Source organism: Pogona vitticeps, chromosome 1 (assembly GCF_051106095.1).
Source record: "Pogona vitticeps strain Pit_001003342236 chromosome 1, PviZW2.1, whole genome shotgun sequence".
In the NCBI taxonomy this organism is placed as follows: domain Eukaryota; kingdom Metazoa; phylum Chordata; class Lepidosauria; order Squamata; family Agamidae; genus Pogona; species Pogona vitticeps.
In genome coordinates, this window is record NC_135783.1 from 134620936 (window position 1) to 134643255 (window position 22320).

Consider the following 22320-nt stretch of genomic DNA (forward strand, 5'->3'; position numbering starts at 1 on the left):
AAGACAAATAGGAAGTTCACTTACTATATCATAGCAAAACAATTATGAATGCATTTCTGTCTTCAAAACAGTAATGGTTTGTTGAGGTTTTTAAACAAATGTGCACAACTTATTCCAAAGAATATGGAACATGAAACAGCCTCTAGCATAAGAATAGTAAATTATGCCAAGCTAAAATGACACAATACACCATACCCATAGATTCTAAAAATCCACATAGATCTTGATGTAACTCATGTCATGTGCTATAGCTTTCGCAAATGCTAAGATAAAAGAGGTTCTGTAAGAGTGGGAAAATCCTCTTTAGATGTCTTGATTTAGAGATGGGCAGCTGTGTCTCTTCAAATAGGTTTTGATTAACAACTTTTGGCACTCCTAACTAGCATAAATAGTAGTGAGGGTTAGTGGGAGTCGCAGCCCAGAAACATCAGGAAAACCATAGTTGCCTGTCCTTGCTCTAAATGTATAGACTTCATTCAGTTTGATAACTTCTGTTATTAGTTAATGTCATTAAAATGCTTAGTCTGCTAGGAAGAAGTATTTGGGTGCAATATAAATAGCAGCAGCAGGAGGAGAACACTCCTGGTTCACCTGTATGTTGTAGTAGCACAGTAATTGAAAAGTTGTTTTAAGTTCTACTTGTTTTTATGAGAAAAAAGAGAAACAGAGGAAAAGAGAAGTAGAATGATGAGAAAAGTGTATCTTACAAGGGGCAGAATCATGTTGATGATCCTTGTGTAAGGAATATGTGTAAACTTCAGCAGCAAAATTGCCACTCATTAACAAGGTGCCAATGGTGATCCTGGGCAGGCATGAGGTTGAGTCACAGCAACAGCACTTTGTTAATGAGGAGCCATTTACCAATGTGACTTACATTATCTTCTTTATGTAAGTACAGATCACTAATAAGATTCTGGCCACTGGTTTGCAGTAGCTAGTAGATGAGATTTTTTGTACTCTGTAACAACTCTTATGTTTCTTCCTGTCTTCTTGCACATAGTGTGCCAAATATCCAGAGCCATTGCGTATGGGCAGGGAGAGAGGACCCCATCTGTTAACCACTGGAACCCAGTGGGAAAAGTTAGATGATCGCCACCCACCCCATTCCTGGCTGGGCCTATAGAGATGGACATTTTGTTTGACATGTCCTCATTTGATACTTCCTTGTTTAACATTGCACATTTTATCACAACAACATAACACCCATAAAATTCCACAAAGTGATTTTCTGTGCTACCAGAAATGGCAAGACCCATAATTATATAGTAAAGGAGGATTGTTTTGCCCATTACTGAAAGTTTTAGATAGCAGTCATGAGAAGTTATGTTTTGTGACTGATCGGGCAGTAATGGGCATGGTCCTTCATTCTCTGACAACTGGATTTCCCCTTCAGTGTTTGCAACTGCATTTTGGATGTCTGCTGCGCTTAAAAGAGAAACAAGGGCAAAGTGTCAGCTAGTTTGGAAGCAAAAGTTGAAAAGGTACAACATGGAATATTTATAAGGAAAAGATCTACAAAGAAATCAAATTGAATGCAATAGGATGAAGGGCAGTGTCTGGATTGCCCCACTGGTAACCTTTTCCCCATTTTTGAACTTCTGTCAAACCACCTATAGATGGCTCGAATTTCCCTCAATGTTCATGGAAGCTGCATTTCCCCCCTGTATTCAAAATGGATATGGACATTCTTGACCTGAAAGATTGTGTGCCCCTCCCTCGTTGTTTCCTTCTTCTGAATAGTGTTATTCCAGAGGCGTAGAACCTGTACAAAACCCTGGCCTACTTTGCAGTCACTTCTTTGAAAGAAAGAAATCTTCACTTTCTCAGTGTGCTGCAAAGTGGAAGTCCTGATTGGAGATCTTTTAAGTCAGATTGTAGACTGGTTTGTAAATGACTGCTTTTCTGGGGCCAGAGTTTCTGGCTGCATTTCCTGTCATAATCCTTTAGGAGAGACAGTCATCTTCCTCCATGACAGTATTCCCACCATGTTTTTGGAACCTTTGCTGGTTCCAAATGATGATGAACAAGGTTGACGCAGCCTTCCATCCTTCTGAAGTTGGTAAAATAAGTACCCAGCTTGCTGTGAGGGAAAAGTGTTCCTTGCATAATGATGTTATAAACCACCCAGCTCTATGGGACAGTATATAACTTGAAACAACAACATTTTGCTGCTCCTCTGCTGCAGTGCAAACTGCCTCACAGCCAATAGTGGGGAAAAAACCTTTCTTACCTGCAGGAAGGTTTGTGTCTATTTTCTTTCATTGAGGTGTAATTTAATACTATTTATCCTGAATCATCAATATCAGAGGCTACCTTTGGTAAAGCTACAAAGTGGTAGTAGTAACCAAACTACTGTATACTTTGTGATAAAAGTGGCAGTAATTATCTGCAAGCTTGTGACTGAATCTGGCTGGTGTGAATTTTTGACCTCTCGCTTTGCTTCTGTTCTTCTGCTGCACAATCCTTTCTATGTGTAAGTATTAACAGGAGGGGGAAAAATCTACAGAAGAAATGCCTGTGGCAGAAAAATTTACATTGTATGCAGTAGCTATGTGCATTGAGCCTTCTTACAAGAGGACTAAAACCTTTTCCACTGTGAAAAATTTGTGAGGAGGTTTTGTGTGTCTGCTGTGTTCCTCCCTCACTTTTAGTCTTCATGTGGGAAGCCTGAGGTGTTGCATAGGACCAATGTTATTCAGGAACAGACTGTTAAGTGCAGCCACAGAGCACACACAGTTTGTGTTTCGAGTTCCAGATTCGCTCCTGGCTTTCCCATGCTGCAGTCTTGATACCTTGAAGAATCACTTCCAGCTTTCCCCACCTTGGGCTTCCCAGATGTTTTAGGCTACACTTTCCATCACTCCCAGGCTGTACATTGGCCTTCGCCATGCAGTTTGAGGACAGTGAGGCTTGTAGCCCAGAAGTATCTGAGGGACAGTAGGTTGTGGTAGACAATCCATGACTTGGGTGGACCCATGGCTTCTTGGTATAAGACAGCCCCTGATGTTTGCAGAGCTGTATTGTTCTCACTCATTAAGTGTTGATGACATGGGCAGCTACATTTTTAGTGCAATCACCAGTTGTTTAGGAGAATTCTGGAGCAGGAAGCAGGGCCCTGAGTGCTTGAGTTTCTGTCTCCTCTTTTCTTTTCTTTGCAATACATCAGTTTCTACAGTACAGCCTTAGAATATGCACTTTTGAATTATGTTGTCAGAATTCAGGATTGCTGGGCTCATGGGAGGCTAAATTCAAAGACTATAATGAAATGCATATGTTAATTATATAACTGCAAGAATTTGGATTACAAATTCTTCAAAGGAGGTATGCCATTTACATAGCTTTGCGCTCCTTCTGAGAAGTCAGTTGAGAGAAAGAGAAGGAAGTGGCTGTCTGCTGAAAACTGGTTATGCTTAATAGAAGGCAAATATTTCCCTTCATATAAATTCTCTAAGTTGACTTCCAGTTTGCCTAAGGACTTGAATCACAGCTGGCGTGATTCTGTATTCTTTAAGCCCAGTAAGCAGTGGAGACTTAAATCAATGCACCCACTTTTGTACTCCTAGTTTGGCAGCCTTAGATGATGGCTAACAGTCATTGAAATGGTAAACGTTGCAGCCCCTTTTTTCACTGGAGAAGAGTCAGTCAGGTTTCAGTGCCCTAGTTTCTGTTGGCATCTTATTTTTAAGAAACCAGCTGTGTCTCACAGATGCCTAGTGCAGATGTAATGCTATGGTTACTGAAAATTCAACTGAGGAGGAAAATATATGTGAATTGTATTATAGGGTTTAATTAGCTGGGTTGCTGGAACTCGGAGTGGTATGACAGGGAGCAGAGTCCTTCCTTAATACTTCCTGCTTTTAAAACTGTCAGAAGGAACCCTTCGGGTGGTTTTTAGGAAAATAACAACCAGGATGTGTAATTAATCTAACCCATTATGTCTTTTCTTATGAATGCATATAATAGATTCAAGTTAAGAAACTTAATGCAGGCTAAGTCCTCTGATAGAAAAAGGAAAACCCAATCTCTCTACTCTTTTCTTTCATCTATGCTGCATGTTTTTGCATAAACCTGAAATTACAGATGTTTGTGAAATATCAGCCTCAGGTATCGAGGTGTGGCTGGGGCTCAAGGGCAATAGGTCCCTTCCTGAGTCCAGAGATGTGAATCTCACCATGTGCTCTAAGTACAGATCCGCCCTAAGCCTTTGTTCCTCCCTGAGAATCTCCTTTTAAGCAGTTTCAGGACAGATTACATTTTTGAGTACAACTCACTTCAAAATATGACATTGCTTTATTTTAGGATATAGGATTCACTGTCCTACTTTAAGAATAATAACATGAGCACCAGTATACGGATTTGAAATATTGAAGGGTCTTGTCATCCTAATTACCTCATTATACATTGTAAGTTTTGACACTCCTGTTTCACGCTCTGTGATGCCACCACTCTTGTGGAGACACAGACGTTATACAATTTTCTCAGTGACCTTTCGGGTAGTCTGGGCAGCTGGTTTAGCAGGGACTTGGAAGTCCTCGACCCAGACTTCTGGCTTGCATTCACAGTGCCAGTTGGCTCAGGAACAGGAAAAGATGACAGCTGTGCTTTGAGCTGTTGGAGGAAGGGGTAAGCTTCATTCAAGGAAAGTAAACTCTTGACAGGAAAAGCCGTGTAAAGCTGGTAACGCGATTGAATGCTACTTAAGGGAATGCGGTAGTTGAAACTTAGGGTGTGTGATAAAGTGGGCCAAGTTACAAGGATTGCAGAGACACTTTCCAGCTCTTCCCATAGGATGTGCAGTGACCTTTTAGGCAATATATCTCTTGCCTGTATTGTGTGGATGGGAAGGACTTCTGAGGTGGGCAGTCGTTGAGGTCTGAGCAACCTGCAGAACTGCATGGGATTCTTAAGGCCACCTGTGCCTTCTTAAGGGAATGTCCTTCTGTTCTTATAAGCTGTGTGGCATACAGGGGATATCGAGTTTGAACAAATGAAGCCTCTTTTTTAAAGCCTATTTTTTTGTTGGGTGGAAAAAGACGAATTTGTCTGTAAGCCATGCATTCTACCTGGTGTTGGAACCAGAGGTCAATTAGAGGAAGGTTGTTCTGTTGTGTACTTCTTTTCAGATGCTAAAAGGTGTGACTAATATGTAGATAAATATGTCTCCAAGTGGTCCTGTACTCACTGCTCACAGGCACTCATTTTCATCTCTGAAACCAACAGTAAAAAGTTATCACATTCCCTATAAACATTTCCAGTTTTCCTCATGCCATCCAATTAGAGATGTATGTAATTGTGAATTGGATATGGTTTGCAATATTCCATTCTAGTTGGACTGCATGATATACAGGTTTGCAAGAACTCATCTGAGCTAGCTACCATGTGCTCAGACTGATGGCTAGTCAGAGCTTTGGAAATCATAATCAATGATCTTGTGTTTTAATTCTGTTTTCAGTAGGGTAAAGCTGGCTATCACTGGATGAAATGATTGCTCTTAACAGCTGGCCATCACTCAGCCAAATATATTGTTTATTAGTTTGGTGAACATATTCATAATCTAGCACAAGGAAAGCTGCACTGGGCTCAGTAGGTGTCACTAAGTAGGATAGTAGGCAAGTTAAAGGAACAGTACTATGCCTCTCTCCCAGATACTCACAATTTGGTCATTTTGTTATTAAAAATCTGCTTGCTCCTCTCTTGAAAAAAGAAATGTTTTTGTGCAGAGTGCATTTTTTGCATGCTTTCTTTGACATTTTCATTGTATTGCTATCTCACACACTTTCAAGAAAAATACCATCACTATTTTTATTACCTCCACTTCTGTAGGGTTCTTTCAGAAAACATATTTCTTAGACCCCACCCTATTAGTGACTCAATTTTATCAAGGGCCTACTTAGGTGATGCTGGTTTACAGGAGACAAATATTACTGTTTTATCTCTTTGAGGTCTCTAGAGAATTGTCTAACTTTCCCCTTTTTACTTCAGACGGCCCCTATCCCTGGGCTGCACAGCTGGGATTAGTTTGGCTTGATTTCAGTTAGAAGTGTTTCAGTTTGAGAATACAGTCCTGTTCATATTGAACTGATCAGAACTGTTCAGTTGAACTGGGTCGTAGTGTATCGTAGCTTAATTTAGAACAATTAACACAACTCTTAAACAATTAAGCAAAAGCTATGGAAGGAGATTTTGTCTGATCATGTAGGATTTGTATATTTATTTTGTTTGTACTCCTATAGGACCAAAATAGAAAAAGAGAAAAAAGAACATGCAAAATTACATGGAATGATCCGCACAGAAATAAGTGGAGCCGAGATAGCGGAAGAGATGGAAAAAGAGCGGAGATTCTTCCAGTTACAAATGTGTGAGGTAAAAGTGAATATGGAGCTCTTTCATTTGTTTACTAACATTGGTGAGTTGTGTCCCTTGTGTCCCAGTGTGCAATTTCTGTGTCACATAGTATCAGTCGAGGGAATTTTGAAATTATTTAAGTGTTCTAATTTCAGGAAAAGGTGCTATGCCTTTGAAACAATTGCTGGATTAATTTCTTAGCAAATATATTGACAGACAACATAGGCTATTATTTGCAGATTATAAATAAATGGAATAGGCAAAGCTTTTACACAGCCATCCTATCTTCAGCTTAGAGGATTGTCTCTTGTACCCATTCAAGTTACCATCTGCTACTGTATTGTTGAGAAATGAAAATCTCATTTTAACTTGGTTAAGTAAGGACACTTAACAGCTGTTTGAGGGGGGGGGAAGCCACTGAAGCCCTGAAGCATTATAATGAACTTGCTGCTTTAAGTGTTGACCTATAGTGGTTTAAGGTGCTAATTTTAGTTTTAAACATGATTGTTCTTTGCTGTCATAAAAGAGTAGTTCAGTTTGGCTCACCCTTGAAAACACATTTTGGACTGTTGAGAATGTGGGGTAGTTGGTCTGTCCCCTTTATAGCTTCTCTTCCTGGATCTTGAAGGTCAGCAGTTCTTTCCTTTGTTGCTGAACTGCGGTAATCATGGTTTGCTGGTTTCCTAATCAGGAAATTAGGATTTGTGGCATGATTAGAAGTTGGTATGTAACCAGTGGTTAGATAGATCCAGCCTTATTATTAGTCAAATACAGGTGATTGACTTGCAGCTACAGAGACTTGTGAGGGAGGCATTGAGCAGTGGCGGCCTTTTAGCTGTTCTGGCTGAACTTCTAATTTATTCCTTCTATATGAGGACAGACCTGTGTAGACCATGTAACCTGTCCTCCAAAGCCCCCTTAACTAGCGTGCTATCTCAGGAGCTGTTAAAGACGCTTTCGTGTTTTCAGTGCAGAGAAGTAAGATTTAGCTCTGTCAACAGAATAGGAAATGGGGCCAGCTTATCACTTCACTCAGGCAGTAACACTTAACCAGATCTCTCCCTTTTGGATATCAATGCAAAACTTACAATTATGGGCACCCAGGAATGGAAGAAGGAAATGTAATGTCAGAAGGGAACAGTTGATCTTTTCTGGGGAGTGGGGCAGGGTCTGTTTAAAAATATTACGGGGAATGTATTCTCGATGGCTTTTACTGTGGGGATCTGATAGTTGTTGTAGGTTTTTCGGGCTGTTTGGCCATATTCTGGAGGTTCTTCTTCCTAGCGTTACGCCAGTCTCTGATGCCAGCCACAGAGACTGATGAAACATTAGGAAGAAGAACTCCAGAACACGGACAAACAGCCCGAAAAACCTACAACAACCATTACAGGGAATATATTTTTTTATTGGTGTGCTTTTTAGAATACAGTACTTTTATCCAATTCTATTTTACTATTTTTAATATTAAAACTTTTTAATATTTGTATCTGGAGCTGTTTTTTTTTGTTTGTTTGTTTTTTGAATTTGTGGGTTATTGGAGTCCACTTTAGGGAGAATGGTGGGATGGAATTTAAGTAGTACACGAATCTGTAGCTTGTCTGATCCTCCAGTTTACCCTTCCCCAACCTGAAGCTTTCCAGATTTTCCTGACTGCAACTTCTCCCAGTGTGAGCAGTGGTGAGCGATTGTAGTAGCTGATTTCCAAAACATCTGGAATTCACCAGGCTGTGGGAGGCCATTTGAGACAATAATCTGAGGATGGTCTGACTCAAGCAAGTGTGGCAGAACATTTTAAAATTCAGCATTTTTCTGCTGAATTAACTATGGTCAATCAAGTTGATAATGACAGAAATGTAGTGATAGAAAACTCTTATGTGGAGAATTAGAGCATAAGGTTAAGAACTTTTAAGTGCTATAATAAATAAAGCAGTAGTAATATTACAACTCTCTGTCTAGGATCTATTTAAAATTTAGTGTGTATGGTTTCACTTCTCCAGTTCTTCCCTGATGTTTTGTTCTTCACAATAATAATAATTAAAAAATAGCTTTTCAGTCTTAAATTGCCCTCCAGAGAAATACAGTGGTGCCTAGCACATTATGATATGAAAGATACCTATGCATTTGTGTAAAAATGTAAGTCTTTCTAAGGAGTGTTTGTTTGCCCAGTTAATTAAACATGAGCTGCCTTTGCTGAGGGTCTGGCAAATGATAAAGCCCTATCCAGGCATTCAGAAGAGGGTTATTCTGATCATGTGACTGAGGAGAAAGTGGTCACCCTGCCCTCTGCCTGGCATCGCCTCCACATAGGATGAAGGACAGTCTGAAGAGGAGACCCTGTGTGCATGTGCAGCATCTCCATGCAGTTGGAAACCCTGACTCCCAGAGTTCTTAGTTGTGTAGGGAGGTTCTACATATACCAAGTACAGTGGTGCCCCGCTTGACGATTACCTAGTTTGATGAGGAAATCGCTTAATGATGAGTATTTTGCAATTGCTATAGCGATCGCAAAACGATGTTTGTATGGGGTTTTTTCGTTTAATGACGATAGGTTCCCTGCTTCAGGAACCGATTTTTCGCTTAACGACGATCAAAACAGCTGATCGTCAGGTTTTCTAAATGGCCGCCTGCTGTGCAAAATGGCTCCCCGCTGTGTTTTAGGACAGATTCCTCACATTACAGGCAACGGAAAATGGCCGCCCTATGGAGGATCTTCGCTGGACACTGAGGTATTTCACCCATTGGAATGCATTGAACCAGTTTTCAATGCATTTCAATGGGTTTTTTACTTTCGCTTGACGACGATTTCGTTCTACAGTGATTTTGCTGGAACGGATTATCCTCATCAAGCGAGGCACCACTGTATTTTCCACTACAGACAGTCCCCTTCTTTGAATTACAGATGTACATTTTTTCCTTTTTTCATTCTCAAAGTTGAGTACAAAAAATGTCAAGTCCTTACTCACATGAGAATTTTTGCGAAATTTTCACATTTCAGCCCCTTTTCATGAAAAATTCACAAAAATGTTTTGGGTTGGGTTTTTTTGTTTTGTTTTTGTTTTTGATAGAAACGTTGTATTTTGTACACAATAAATGTTTCAATGCAAAGGGCAAGTTTTTCACAGAAGGAACACAGTGGTTTGCAAATGCTGGTGACCAAAAATATTCCTGTCTTCCCACTGTTATGAGAAGACAGGCACACAGCATTTTTTTGTTAACAATAAGAAAACTTGGCAGTGTTCACCACTGCCTTAGTTTGAATTGCATATAAAATGGTCCAGATATCACAGCCCTATGAGTCTTACTTTGAAGTAGTAATTAATATTCTTCTCTATATGCATTGTATCCTAACAGTACCTGTTGAAAGTCAATGAAATCAAGATTAAAAAAGGAGTTGACTTGCTTCAGAACCTGATCAAGTATTTCCACGCACAGTGCAAGTATGTTTTTTAGCTTGGTAAATTGTGTATGTGGGGTTTTAAAAGAAAATATTGTTAGTTTCTCTGAGAAGCTGTTGTTATTATATATTTTAAAATGCATCTACAGATTTATGTGACTGATCTGTTCATACTACACTGTTGCTCTTCCATGAGATGAATGATACTAAAAGGTCAATTATTGTCTTGGTGATGTATTATTTCAAATGAAATGAGGCGTGAGGCTGAGATAATACCAAGGCATTATCATTTGTAATTTCCACATGGCCATTTGGCATGATTAGTAGTCTCATCATGAAAATGAGCAAGATGTGCTGCTAGGCCAGCTTTCCTGTTTTGCAGTGTGTGTCTAGAAACAAGACATGAGTTTGGTGTTTGTTGCTTTGTTTGTTTTGTGGGGGAGGAATACACAGTTAGGAACAGTGGATTGCAAGCCCTGACTTCCCATTCATTTTTGCTACTCACACGCCAAAGGGTTTATATTTTGAGGTGTCAATAGCATACATAGCAAGCAATCAGGTCACCACTGCATCTTCTGCTCTTGTTCTGTTGTCGGATGATCAGCATTGTGACTGGGTTTGGATTTGCATGATACTGTAGCAGGTTTGAAAGCATCAGAAATAATGAGAGAATTTTGATTTTCATCCTTTTACTCTTCTGATGTTCTATAAAGCAAGTCTTAGCTGTTATATCAACAAAGGAAAGCCAACTTCCCATGCTCAGAATGAACCATGAGGAGCCACTGCTTTAGTATTTTATTCCTTAATTAAACATGCAGTGTTCATAATGGAAAGTACAAAAACTGGCTTTCAACAATAGTGGACTGCATGTGAATAGGCCCGTAGAAAATGAAAGAGCAGCAGATTTGAAGTTAATTTGTGTTTTGGCCAGCGTTGTCGAGTACACATTTTGTATGGCCATGATACAAATTAGGGGTTTAAAAGCCTATCAGAAAATTAGTCCCACATAGGCAGATTTTTTGATAGTTTTGATAATTGTATGTTTCACAAGCAACAAAACTGAACACCAGTTTGCTTTGTCAGGTGTGGGACTACAGAAGTAAAATAAATCTTACTTAGCAGCAATAGTAGTACTTATTAGTACTACTGTAGTAGTAGTATTTTGTTAGAGTGGATGGTCCACTTTTCATTTTTAAATCCTCTGCAAGCCATATTAGTCTAAATTCACTGCAAGCCATGTTGGTCATTTGGCTCTTCATTAAGCTTGGGGAGTCGATCAGTCTTTGCCCTTTGGCTCTCCTGTGCAGATAACAAGAGAAGTCAGAGAGCACTGGAACAAAGTCTGCAATAAGGCCTATAACTCATCTCTTTATCTCAAAATATCACTTGTCTAGGCAATCAAGGATGCACTTTTGTATAATTTCCCCCTCTTATTCTTTTGAATCATCATCTTTCATAAAAATAATTTAGAGTAAAATCCCATAAAGCAGAGGTGGTGAGCTTTTGATGCGTCAGAGGTAGTTCAACATAGAAATTCTGCTTGTACTGCTATTGGTAAAAGTCTATGGGAATTGCAATCCAAAACATCTGGCATGCCAGAGGTTCACCACCCCAGCCATAGAGTTAAACCTGAGCTTAGTCATTCTGACTGAGTGAAACCAGTGGGACCAGTCAATCGTGATGGATGAAAGTCCCATTAGTTTCAATAGACCTATTCTAGGCATGGCTAAGTGTGGATCTAAACCATAAAAGAGGATTCGTAAGACAGCTGCTTCTATGCCAAGACTACTGAAATGTACTTCTGCTATACTTTTTACAACAGGGGTGGGTGCCTTTGTAGGGTCTGAGGCCCAATTTTCTGTCCCCTCAAAAATAATCAAAATTGGAAAACTTTGAAGTGAACATCTAGTTTTCATTTGGGAGGGAGGGCCTCATGCCTCATCTTATTGCAGAACTTTTGCTTCTGCAATAATTCCAGTGGGGACCGCCCTCCCCCCAGGGCTTGATGTCAAACATGGCTGATGGAGCAAACCTTGCCTTCTTTTTTATACGGTGGGAGTAGATTCTGTACTGTAGCAGTGCTTCTGGAAATTTGTTGAAGATTCTTAACAGATTTTCGCATTTTGACAAGGGGCCACCTATATGTCACAAAGCTCTTCTGTGTTGAATATTCAAACATCTTAAAAAGCTGTGCATGGTTTGCTTTTAAAATGTTTTATTCTTCTGAAGCTTCTTTCAGGATGGTCTGAAAGCAGTTGAAAGCCTTAAGCCCTCTATAGAGAAGCTCTCTACAGACCTTCACACAGTAAGTTGCCATATGTCAGTCATATCACTTAGTGCCTATGTATTCTGCCTCTCTGACAGGGCCTGTAAAAGTGACTGACAAAATTTGTAACACACACAGTTGCTTTCAGAATCTAAATTAAATAACAAAAATCACCCTTGTACTTTGAAAGTTAAATTAGTAAAAGAAATGGATCCATAGGAAAAGATAAAGAGCAGGAAGAGAGAAAGAAAATAAAGCAAGTTGAAAAACAGATTTTGGAAATATAGATATTTGAAAAACCGCAAAAACCAAAACAGAATTTAAAAAATAAAATAAACCTAACCAGAAGCAAGAGGTGGTAAATATTTATTTCTGAAAAGGGTAAAAGAGACCACTGTATGTGATGACTAAGAAAAGACATGTAAAAATATTTTCACTGATTCTCCCTGTTCCATCATATGGCTTCAGCTGAAAAAAGATATGTTTCAGCTGGAACATGGGGGAGAGAAAGCAGGACTATACTGAATCACCTTACATTGGAAACTGTTGGCCCTGCTGCCCTAACGTTTGCTTGTTCTAACTTCCTATGAAGGGTGGGGGCTGTCCATAAACAGAGAGGATTCTGTACCATCATAGAATAGGGGGGTCATCCAGTCTGCCCCCGGCCAATGCAGAAAATCTGGAATTAAAACATTCTAGACAGGGAGCCATCCATCTTCTCATTAATAAACACCTTGAATAAAAGTCTTTCGCCTTCTAAGCTAGTCTGTTTTTCAGTTGATTAGCTCTTCAATCAGGAATTTGTTCCTAATGCTTACTTGAAACATTTTGTCTGGTGATATGAATATCTTGATTCGGGCTGTACCCTCTCAAGCAGCAGAAAACAAGCTTGCAGAAATGTTGGTTGATTGTGGACTGGAGCAGTCCCCGGTACCCACTTTGTTCTGATAAAGTGCACATCTCTCTCCCCCCCTCCCTGCTTTCTTGGATAGAAATTCCCTCGCCCTTTCCTGCCAACCCTGACATTTCTGACACTAACATTGATAATAAGGATGGTTAGTGTAAACTAAGTTGTCTTGTAACCAGAGTTTGATAAACCAGCTTCAAAAGCTGGCTTCAATTTCTAGTCATTAATTTTAATGTTGTTGTGACACTTAAATGCAGTTAAGGCCACTTGGAAGGGCAGATAGAGTTGTGTCATAGAAAGAAGCGGTAGGGAAGTCTGCTCCTGGTGTTTTAACAACAACAACGCAAATAAAAAAGAGCTGTCAGAAGCCAAATTAAGACAAGGAACAGATTGCTATGCCAATATTGTATAGTTCCTGATATGTTTGAAGCCTCTTTATCCAAATAATACAAAAGAATTTTCAGGGACTATTTTACATAGCTCAAACAAAGTATAATGATGTTTTCTATTCATGCTGGGCAGAATCCCCCTTGTTTAGCTACATAGATGTATCTGTGAAGATTCTCAGTCATTCAGGTATGGTTATCTGTAAGTTGAGTCATGGCAACTGGACTTCTTTCTTGTCAGGTTGAAACATTTTGCTACTCATCCAAGTAACTTCTTCAGTCTGATGAGAGTCGGTAGGAGATCCCTAATATACCTATCCTCCATGCTGGACTAGGCGGAAGTGAGACCAACGTGGAGGATATATCAGGGTCTTCTTACCAACTTTCCTCAGATTGAAGAAGCTACTTGGATGAGTAGCAAAACATTTCAACCTGACAAGAAAGAAGTATATTTGCCGTGATTCAACTTCCAGGCTGTACAAATGTAACTCAACGTTATGCTGCAGTAGCATTTCTTCTGGCATATTTTGCAGTGGTTGCATTGGGAATTGTGTGACTGATTGCACAATTGAATTTGCACAATTTCCTGTTCCTGAGTGTAATGCAGGCATAGGTTTATGTTAACACATTTACATAAATGTGTATGCAGATATAATTTTATGTTAAAACCTACACAAATAGGATTTTACTCAACATAACTTAAAATAATATAAAGGTTATAAATAGATGTAGAAATTGTGGTTATACTTGCTTGTTCCAAGATTAGTCAACTAAATTTTGCAGACTTTTTGTTTGTTTGTTTGTTTGTTTGTTAGTTTCCCTTGCTAGAGAATCTAAGAGATTTAGCACCCAAGATAAATACTGACCTATATATTTTATTACATCTCTATTCCAGATAAAGCAAGTACAAGATGAAGAAAGAAAGCAGTTGATTCAGCTTAGGGATATTTTAAAATCTGCACTTCAGGTTGACCAGAAAGAGGTGAGCATGTAAAAAGATTTATCAACCTATACTAATTTAATGACAATTACTAATATTTTCTTTTCTATAGGACATTAGTGCATTGTGCTTTTGGTTCAATGTTGTTCAGCTTCCTTAGATATTCTGAAAGATATATCTGTCACACATTCTTCCACCCACTCCCCACAAAGGCTGCCTTGCTCCATTTCAGGAAGGCATTATAGTACGTATTTTGCAACTGAAGAAGTCAAAATATCATGTTTTGCATCCATGTGACAGCTTTTGGAATAATTCCCAGACAGTTCATAGAAATGAAAAACTGCTCTTGGTTCAGTGTGTCAAAACTATTCATTTGTTCAAGGACAAGTGATATCTAGTAAATCCTCTAATCATCTTTGAAAAAAATTAATCTGATGATAATGTAGAGACCAAAAAAAAAAAAAAGGCTATGGAAACTATATTCCACAATTTAGAAGTGAAAAGTGAGCACGTTGGGCTTGGAAGAGGCACGCTCTGTTGGCAGGGTGTGGCCTAGGGCCATATGTGGCCCCCAACATGATCTCTTTGCAAATCCTCTCTGTTTTTGGGAGGAAAAGTTGAATTGAGAAAGTCATGGTTCATCTCTTAAAACATGCCATGGAGTCTTCATCTACAAAATAGCAGTTTTTCAAAATCAAGAAGTGGACTCCGAGCCACTGCTAATTTCTCATAGGCATTTTGGCTGGGGTGGGTGCAACTTCTGGAGAATCTTGTGGGCAGAAAATTGGTCTCTAGATCCCCAAATATTGATCCACCACTGTTTCAGAGATGTAGATTTTCTTCAGTTATAATTCCATCTTCTCCAGCACTTTTTACAATTCAGAATAACTCACAACCTCAGGTATGGTAAATACTTAAGCCATTTTCTGGTGCCAGTGTTCCAATGTGTATCTCCCATGCTTTGATGGTTGCTGCATTTAGGTGAAGGAATTCTTTTTGTTTGTTTAAATTAAGGATAGATTTTCTGCATTCTTCCTGAGGTAATTTTCTTCTCCAGAAAAGCCTTTTACTCCATCTTTCCCCCCGTTTCACTGCCTGATATATTACCTTTACAAATAACAAAAATGATGTGAGATTGCTGATACGATTTAAAACTTTGTTCTTCTAAAAAATAAAGGAAGCCTGTGCTCTCTCCTTGAGAAATTCCCTATCACAGTTGTATGCACTATGTCAAGACATTCTATCACCAGTCCTGATTCAGGTGATATTTCAAAGTTTGACAAGGTCACCATGAGCAGTGAGCAGATATGTAGAGCAGTTTCTCATGAATTAGTTCACAGTCAAGCATTATTTAAAGAGTTGAGTTAATGAGTTCAAAACCTGAAAAGTACCGTATTTTTCGCTCCATAAGACACACCTTTCCATAAGATGCACCAATTTTTTAGGAGAAGAAAACAGGAAAATATAATCTGTTTTCTTCGCTCCATAAGACACACAGACTTTCCACCACCCCCTGTTGTGTGGGGGAAAAGTGCATCTTATGGTGCGAAAAATACAATATATTTCTGGTTATATCAGAAATTGCAGTTTTCCTATGTATGACTGTTCTAGTTATATCTGAATGTCCTTAAATTGCGTAAGGAATAATTTTTATTTATTTATTTATTTATTGGACTTATATACCGCCCCATAGCGCTACAAGCACTCTCCGGGCGGTTTACAATTTTTTAATTATACAGGCTACACATTGCCCCCCCAGCAAGCTGGGTACTCATTTTACCGACCTCGGAAGGATGGAAGGCTGAGTCAACCTTGAGCCAGCTACCTGGGATTTGAACCCCAGGTCGTGAGCACAGTTTTAGCTGCAGTACAGTGTTTTATTCACCTTTAAGAGTAGGATTGTCTTACCACATTTCTACAATTTTTCAGTGGCCCCCATGCAAATTCCATATGTACTTGTCTGGATCCGACAACTTGAGGCTACAAAAGGGCTAAGATTGGGAAATGGGCCCAGCAGATTGGCCCTACATTAGTGATAGTCAACAGAGGTTTGGTTGAATTTGTGACCACAAACAGGAAAAGTCAGACTTCTGTACTTGGACAATTGAGTGATGGGTTTGTGAGCTCTTATAGGCTCCTCCCTCTTCCTCAGGATTGCAGCGTTTTATTGGGTCACTCTTCCGGCTTGAAGCCTAATATTCTATTGCCTCTTTCTCATTTCCTGCTAGATGCTTTGTCTCCATGGACAAGCTGTCTCTTGTGAATGTGAAACCGGTAGTGGCTAGTAGGGTTCTTTTTCTCAGCGTTACGGCCCACAGGTTTCTGGTCTGGTGAGTTCTTACTTGCCCGTGCCCAGGTCCAGTGTCTCTGCAGCCTTTGCTGCTATTTCTTCCAACAGTGTTGGCATTCTTTGTTCTGTGCATAGCCTGCTGAAAGGACCAAATGAATGAACTGTGATATGAACACAGTAGCATCTTCATGAAATATCTATCAGCATGTGCAGTACACCCCCCTCTATGTGCATATGTTTTTGTTGGGTTATGGCTTAAGTCCTTTGAGAGGAATCTAAAACATGGTGTTCGAAGGGATGGCGGGTTTGTGTTTTTTTAAATTGGGATGAACCATCTGGTGGAAAGTAAAACAATATGAATAATTTGGTATTGTGTGTTTGCTTCTGTTGCATGTCAAGTAATACGCTGACTGTCCTTCAAGTACACTGGCCTGCAATGTACACCCTTAGTTGCATATTCAAAGGGGATTATATTCATACATTAACCTTTTAGTGTATTCTTTTGAGATACGATCTGATAATGTTTCTGTTTTACATTGCAACTGATCTTCTCTTCTTCCTAAAATGCATTTGCCTTTTGTGACCGAAGTCTAGGAGAGTAAGTCTTTTGAACATTTTTTGTGAATAGTACGTTGCATGAATGTCATGTCCATCTCAAGTAACTGGCCTTCTTAAAGAGGCTGTTTGCCAAAGTTTCATAGCTTACAGAGTAGGTGAATATTAGCTGTTTCAACTAAGACATGAATTTTAAGCCAGATCATCAGACAGTGAGGAGCAGTCTCAGTTGTGTGCAAAATAGATAAAGCAGTATCAGGCCTTCACAGAAGGCAAGTACCAGTTGGGTGAAACCAAGGGTTAGTAAAGTCCAAAAAATATGTAGAGTGGGAAAAGCTCAAGGGGGTGGGTTACTTCCAGCTGCTTGGTGAGAAATGAGAGTGTGCAGTGGGCATGGAATGCTGACTGGATATTGGCCAGCAGGTGGGCAGGAACAAAAGAAAGATGACGTAGAGTGTGTAGCATCTTGAACTAGAGTCCTCCACAGAGCAATATTTTGTGGCCAAACCTGCTTTCCCGAAAACTGTTCTCTTTTTTTTGAAATCCAGTTGCTTGGCTTTTGTCATCTGAGAAGTCCATTGACGCGTTCCCATGTCTTGTATTGTGTTATGAAAGATGTGTGAAATATATTTATTTATACACAGAGTAGTTGAAATGTTACATGTTGTCTGTGTTCAGTATTATTTGAAACGTTATGTGCAATCATTGTTACTCATCAACTCTTATGCACTCGGATTTTTTTTAAAAAAAGAATATCTTCCATTAAGTAAGTTCTGGCGTATGTCCTGAAAATTCCAGTGTGCTAAGGTTAGGGTTATGTCTGAGTTACGATTGGATTAGAGTTTTATGTACATACTTTGTATTTCCTAACCCTCATGAGAATTCCACTGTCTTATCCCATTGGGTCAACCTGTTGGCAACTAGAGCATGTCAGTGCACACCACAACATTGGAAAAAATGTATTACATTGGCTGGGACAAAAATGTATCCCAATGGCAATAATCAATAAATCTGCTGTATGTTTTCTTTCCTACCTGATTTTTATTTGTTGAGGAGCAGGTGAACAACAGTACATAGAGAAATCCTTGCTACTATCAGAGTGACTTTGCCACAGGTGTCTGCATTGTAAGGATGCTGCTTTGTTGATTCTGAATAAAATTTAACAGGACTGAAATGTTACATCCTGGTGCATGAGAGTTGAGATAGACTGTTCTTTCACCCTGTATGTGCAAGATTGCTCATTAGAACATACAGTATATTGTCATTAAGCTCATGTAAGTTAGCAAGACTCTGTTTTGCAAAGCAGATAGAACAAGATTGTATCTCAGTAGGTGAGTTTCTACTAAGAATCAAATTTCTGGACATTAGTGTTGCACATATGGAGGGCTAGTTAATCTGTTCACGCTTTCTGCAATTGTTCCTGGAACCTGCTGCCTGGATGAGGCCATAACAAGCAAGGGGAGACTGCACCATTGGTCATCTAAGAATCTTGATTGATATTTGATGAAGGTTTTTGCAAGGCAATCTAGAATAACTTTTTAGACCTTGTGGGATTGTCTCCATATAGGGATTTGCAGAATAGAGATTTGTGATGGTGCTGGCATGTCTGGATTTTAAATTTCACTTTGTTGCGTAGTGGAAAAAGTGAACGTTGTTGAAGCATCTTTTTGTTAGTCAATCAAGTCAGACCGTTTCATTCTAGTTTATTTATGTTTATGATGAATTGAACTGGGAGAAACTGGATGCCATTAATTCTGAGATGGTTGAGTTAAGAGAGTTCATGGTATCGTGATCTCTGACCAGTCCCTTTCCTCCTCCCCCTGCCATAGGATTCTCAGCTCCGTCAGGGTACAACTTACAGTTTACATCAGCCTCAGGGAAATAAGGAGCATGGAACCGAAAGAGATGGCAGCCTCTATAAGAAAAGTGATGGGTATGTATAATACAGTGATTGATTGACTCTGTGCCATCAAGTTGATTCCGACCTATGGCAACCCTTTCCCGGATTTTCCAGATAGAGATTACTCAGAAATAGTTTGGCTTTCCCTTCTTCTGGGGTGCCCTGGGACTGTTCAGGTTTTCTGAGGTCAGGCTGGCTGTTATGAGATCCACAGTGAGGAATTGAACACCCAACAATACAGCACTTCTGAGAAGAAAAAGTAGAAGATAGTTTGGGATCATGTTCAGTACTGCAAGTTACCGCAACATTTGGATCACTTCACATCTTTTTTTATTTTTATTTTTTCAAAAAACAGAATCAGAAAAGTGTGGCAGAAGAGGAAATGCACAGTTAAAAATGGTTTCCTTACAATTTCCCATGGTACCGTAAGTATTTGTTTATAGCATTTTGTGCACATGGCTTTTTGCAAATACAAAAAGCCAAATTAGGCTGTAGTATTTATAGTTATGAAATGGGATAGATGCTTTACAGGGGTTGTTCAGTGAGATGGCTACAGCTTTTAAAAAAAACTTGGCAGAATTGCCATGAGAATGGAATATTCTTGGTCTGAAATCTGTCCACTCATTCGTTGCTATGTCTGATGATGGATTATGAAAACAACCTGATATTTTAATGTTCTGATAAAATTAATGAGGCCTTGTTTAGTGCAGATAGCTGAGGAGGTCAGCTATCCACACAGAACATAAAACTGTGCTATGAAACTGTGTGACATTTGCTGTTTTTGGAAAACATTCTGGTTTTGTGGCATCTTGTTTAGAGAAGGCTTTTTCCCGTGTACAGGATATAGAAAATTTCTTTTTAAAGGGTGTGGGAAGAGGTAGAATGAAGGCTGCTAATCCTATGCATGGAAGGGTGATTTTTGTTGGTGTACCATTAAATCAAACAAAATCTTAAAGTTGATGTCTTATGCTAAATAAGCCAAGTGTGCTTTTAATCACCAAGAAAAGGAGGTGGTTTTATATCACTGGTTAATATATTTCTTGAACTAGAATGCAACTAGATAGAACTGTTACACTTCTTTGGGCATAATCCAAAACTCTCGTTCTGCTCATTTGCTGCTTCCAAGAGTATGCGTTAAGGTAGCAGTGTGAAAATTTCTGTTTTTTTCTTCAGTGTACTGGTTAAGGAGACTGGAAAGGTAATTTATTTGGAGACAACATGTCCAGAAGCAAAAGCTGGTAGTTATTGCCAACATGTAGAAGTCAAATGTCTTTTGCTATTTCAGTTCAAATATTCATTAAGTGTACAGCCATGGATACAGTATATGAGAAACTGTGCCACATTCCTGCTTGACCTCAGACGTTGCACACTTCGTCCTTGTTTGTTTTTCTCTGTAGAAAAGAAGACAAAGAAAACAGACACTAAAGTGTCATAGAATGTATTTGTTTATTTAAAATACTTATACACTGCCTTTCGCCTCACGAGGACCCAAGGCAGCTTGCAGTATTTAAAACAATATAGAAACTGGAAGGGGAGGTGGGAAACAAACAAACAACAAAACAGAGTAAAACAAACCAAAAACCCAGCAGTCCCAATTGTTATGCAACCAGTCACTGGGGAAAAGCCTGCCTGAAGTGAAGAGTATACAGTATATACAGCATTTTATACCAGATTACTTAGCATAACCGTAACTTGCAATGATGTCTAAATTAGCAAATGATAATACATACTTTTCAAACCAGATTAATGACCCCATTTAAAGTGATGGTTAGAAAGTTATAGATGAGTGCATATCATAGTGCATTGAATTGTTGAAGAAAAACACAGCATGTAGCACTAAAGAGAAAATGCAGGGAGATGGGCACGTGATGGTTGGAGAATGGAAGAGGGAAGTGTCTCATCTTACAAACCCTGATTTTGATATTTGACTGAAATGAGCCACTAATTGTTCAGAACTCCTTCACGCAGCATTGATTTCCTAAGTTTATAGTGCGGTCCTGTGTGTCCATTCAGAAAGTCTAATTAGCTCAGATTTGCTTTAAAAAATCCGTTCCAGAAGATGGGCGCAACTCAAAATGGCTATAAGTCAAAGCACCATTTCCTATAGGAATACATTGAAACCCCATTAATCCGTTCCAGCCGGAAAATAATAATTAAAAAAACCTCTAAAACAACAACAAACAGAACAAGCGCCATCAGAACGCAGTGAGGGTAAAAAATAATCACAAAAAACACCCCCCACACACAGCCAGCCCCATCGGAACGCTATTGGGCTGAAAACAACAACAATACACACACACACACACACACACACACACACACACACACACACACACACACACACACACACACACACACACACACACACACACACAGCTCCATCGGAATGCGATGAGGCTAAAAAAAGACACACACCAAAAAAAATCACAGCACAGAAACATAATCACGCCCCCCCCCCCAAAAAAAAACCCGCCCTGCAAAACAAAATAAATGTATGGTGGAACCTCTACTTACGAACGTCCCTACCTATGAATGATCCAACTTATGAACAGCTCCGTTTGCAAAATTTTGCTTCTACTTAAGAATGGCGCTTCAACGGAAAAAAAGGTGGGCAATTCAAATTTCTAACTGTAGGTGGTGCCGAGGCTGCTTCTTTGTGCTGTAGCTCTTTTGGCAGTTATAGGTTATGTCACAGTTGGAGGCTTGGGAGATCCTCCTGTTTCAGAGTGAGCCTGTGTGTGTGTCTGCAGGGAGGTAAGCTCCTGTTTTCTCCTTTTAAAAAACTGTGCTGGGTGAGTTTTGGTGTTTCTATGCTGTGTTGTTAGTGGCTCTGCTTCAGAGTGAGCGTGTGTGTGTGTCTGTGTCTGCTGGGAGGGTATGTTTCTGTGTTCTGCTTCGGAGGAGTGAGTGTATGTGTGTGTGTTTCTGCAGGGCTCTGGAATTTTTTTCCTTCTTAAACCTCAGCAGTGGAGGTGGCTCTAGTGTTTTTTGTTTTTTGAGTTTTTTTCTTAAATCCTCAGCAACGGAGCACCTTCCGACTAGGCTTGCTGTGCTTTTTTAATTTTTTGGTGATTTTTCTTCAGCCAGAATGGATTAATCGGTTTTTAATGCATTTGTATGGGAAATGGTGCTTCTACTTACGAACGTTTCAGCTTACGGTCACCGTTCCAAAACAGATTAAGTTCATAAGTAGAGGTTCCACTGTACTTATTCAGGAGCAGAAAGCAGCACCAGGCAGTCCGAAGCCTCCTCTGACGCACACTCTCTAACCGTTGGGGTGAAAGAGCTACAAAGAAGCTCTTTGCCGACCAACGGTTAGTACCTACATTTGAATTAC

The 22320-nt window shown here is 39.5% G+C and overlaps 1 protein-coding gene across 3 annotated transcripts in view; it reads left to right on the forward strand.

The window, feature by feature from the left end:
* The window catches only part of ASAP2 (ArfGAP with SH3 domain, ankyrin repeat and PH domain 2), a 147741-nt gene that overhangs the window by 55333 nt on the left and 70088 nt on the right, over positions 1 to 22320 (forward strand). For all 3 annotated transcript variants that reach the window (XM_073001454.2, XM_020796609.3, XM_020796610.3), the window contains exons 6-11: positions 6234 to 6363; positions 9697 to 9782; positions 11969 to 12044; positions 14194 to 14280; positions 18913 to 19016; positions 19339 to 19408. In XM_073001454.2, the coding sequence (XP_072857555.2) occupies positions 6234 to 6363; positions 9697 to 9782; positions 11969 to 12044; positions 14194 to 14280; positions 18913 to 19016; positions 19339 to 19408 (553 nt within the window). The remainder of the gene's footprint in view (positions 1 to 6233; positions 6364 to 9696; positions 9783 to 11968; positions 12045 to 14193; positions 14281 to 18912; positions 19017 to 19338; positions 19409 to 22320) is intronic.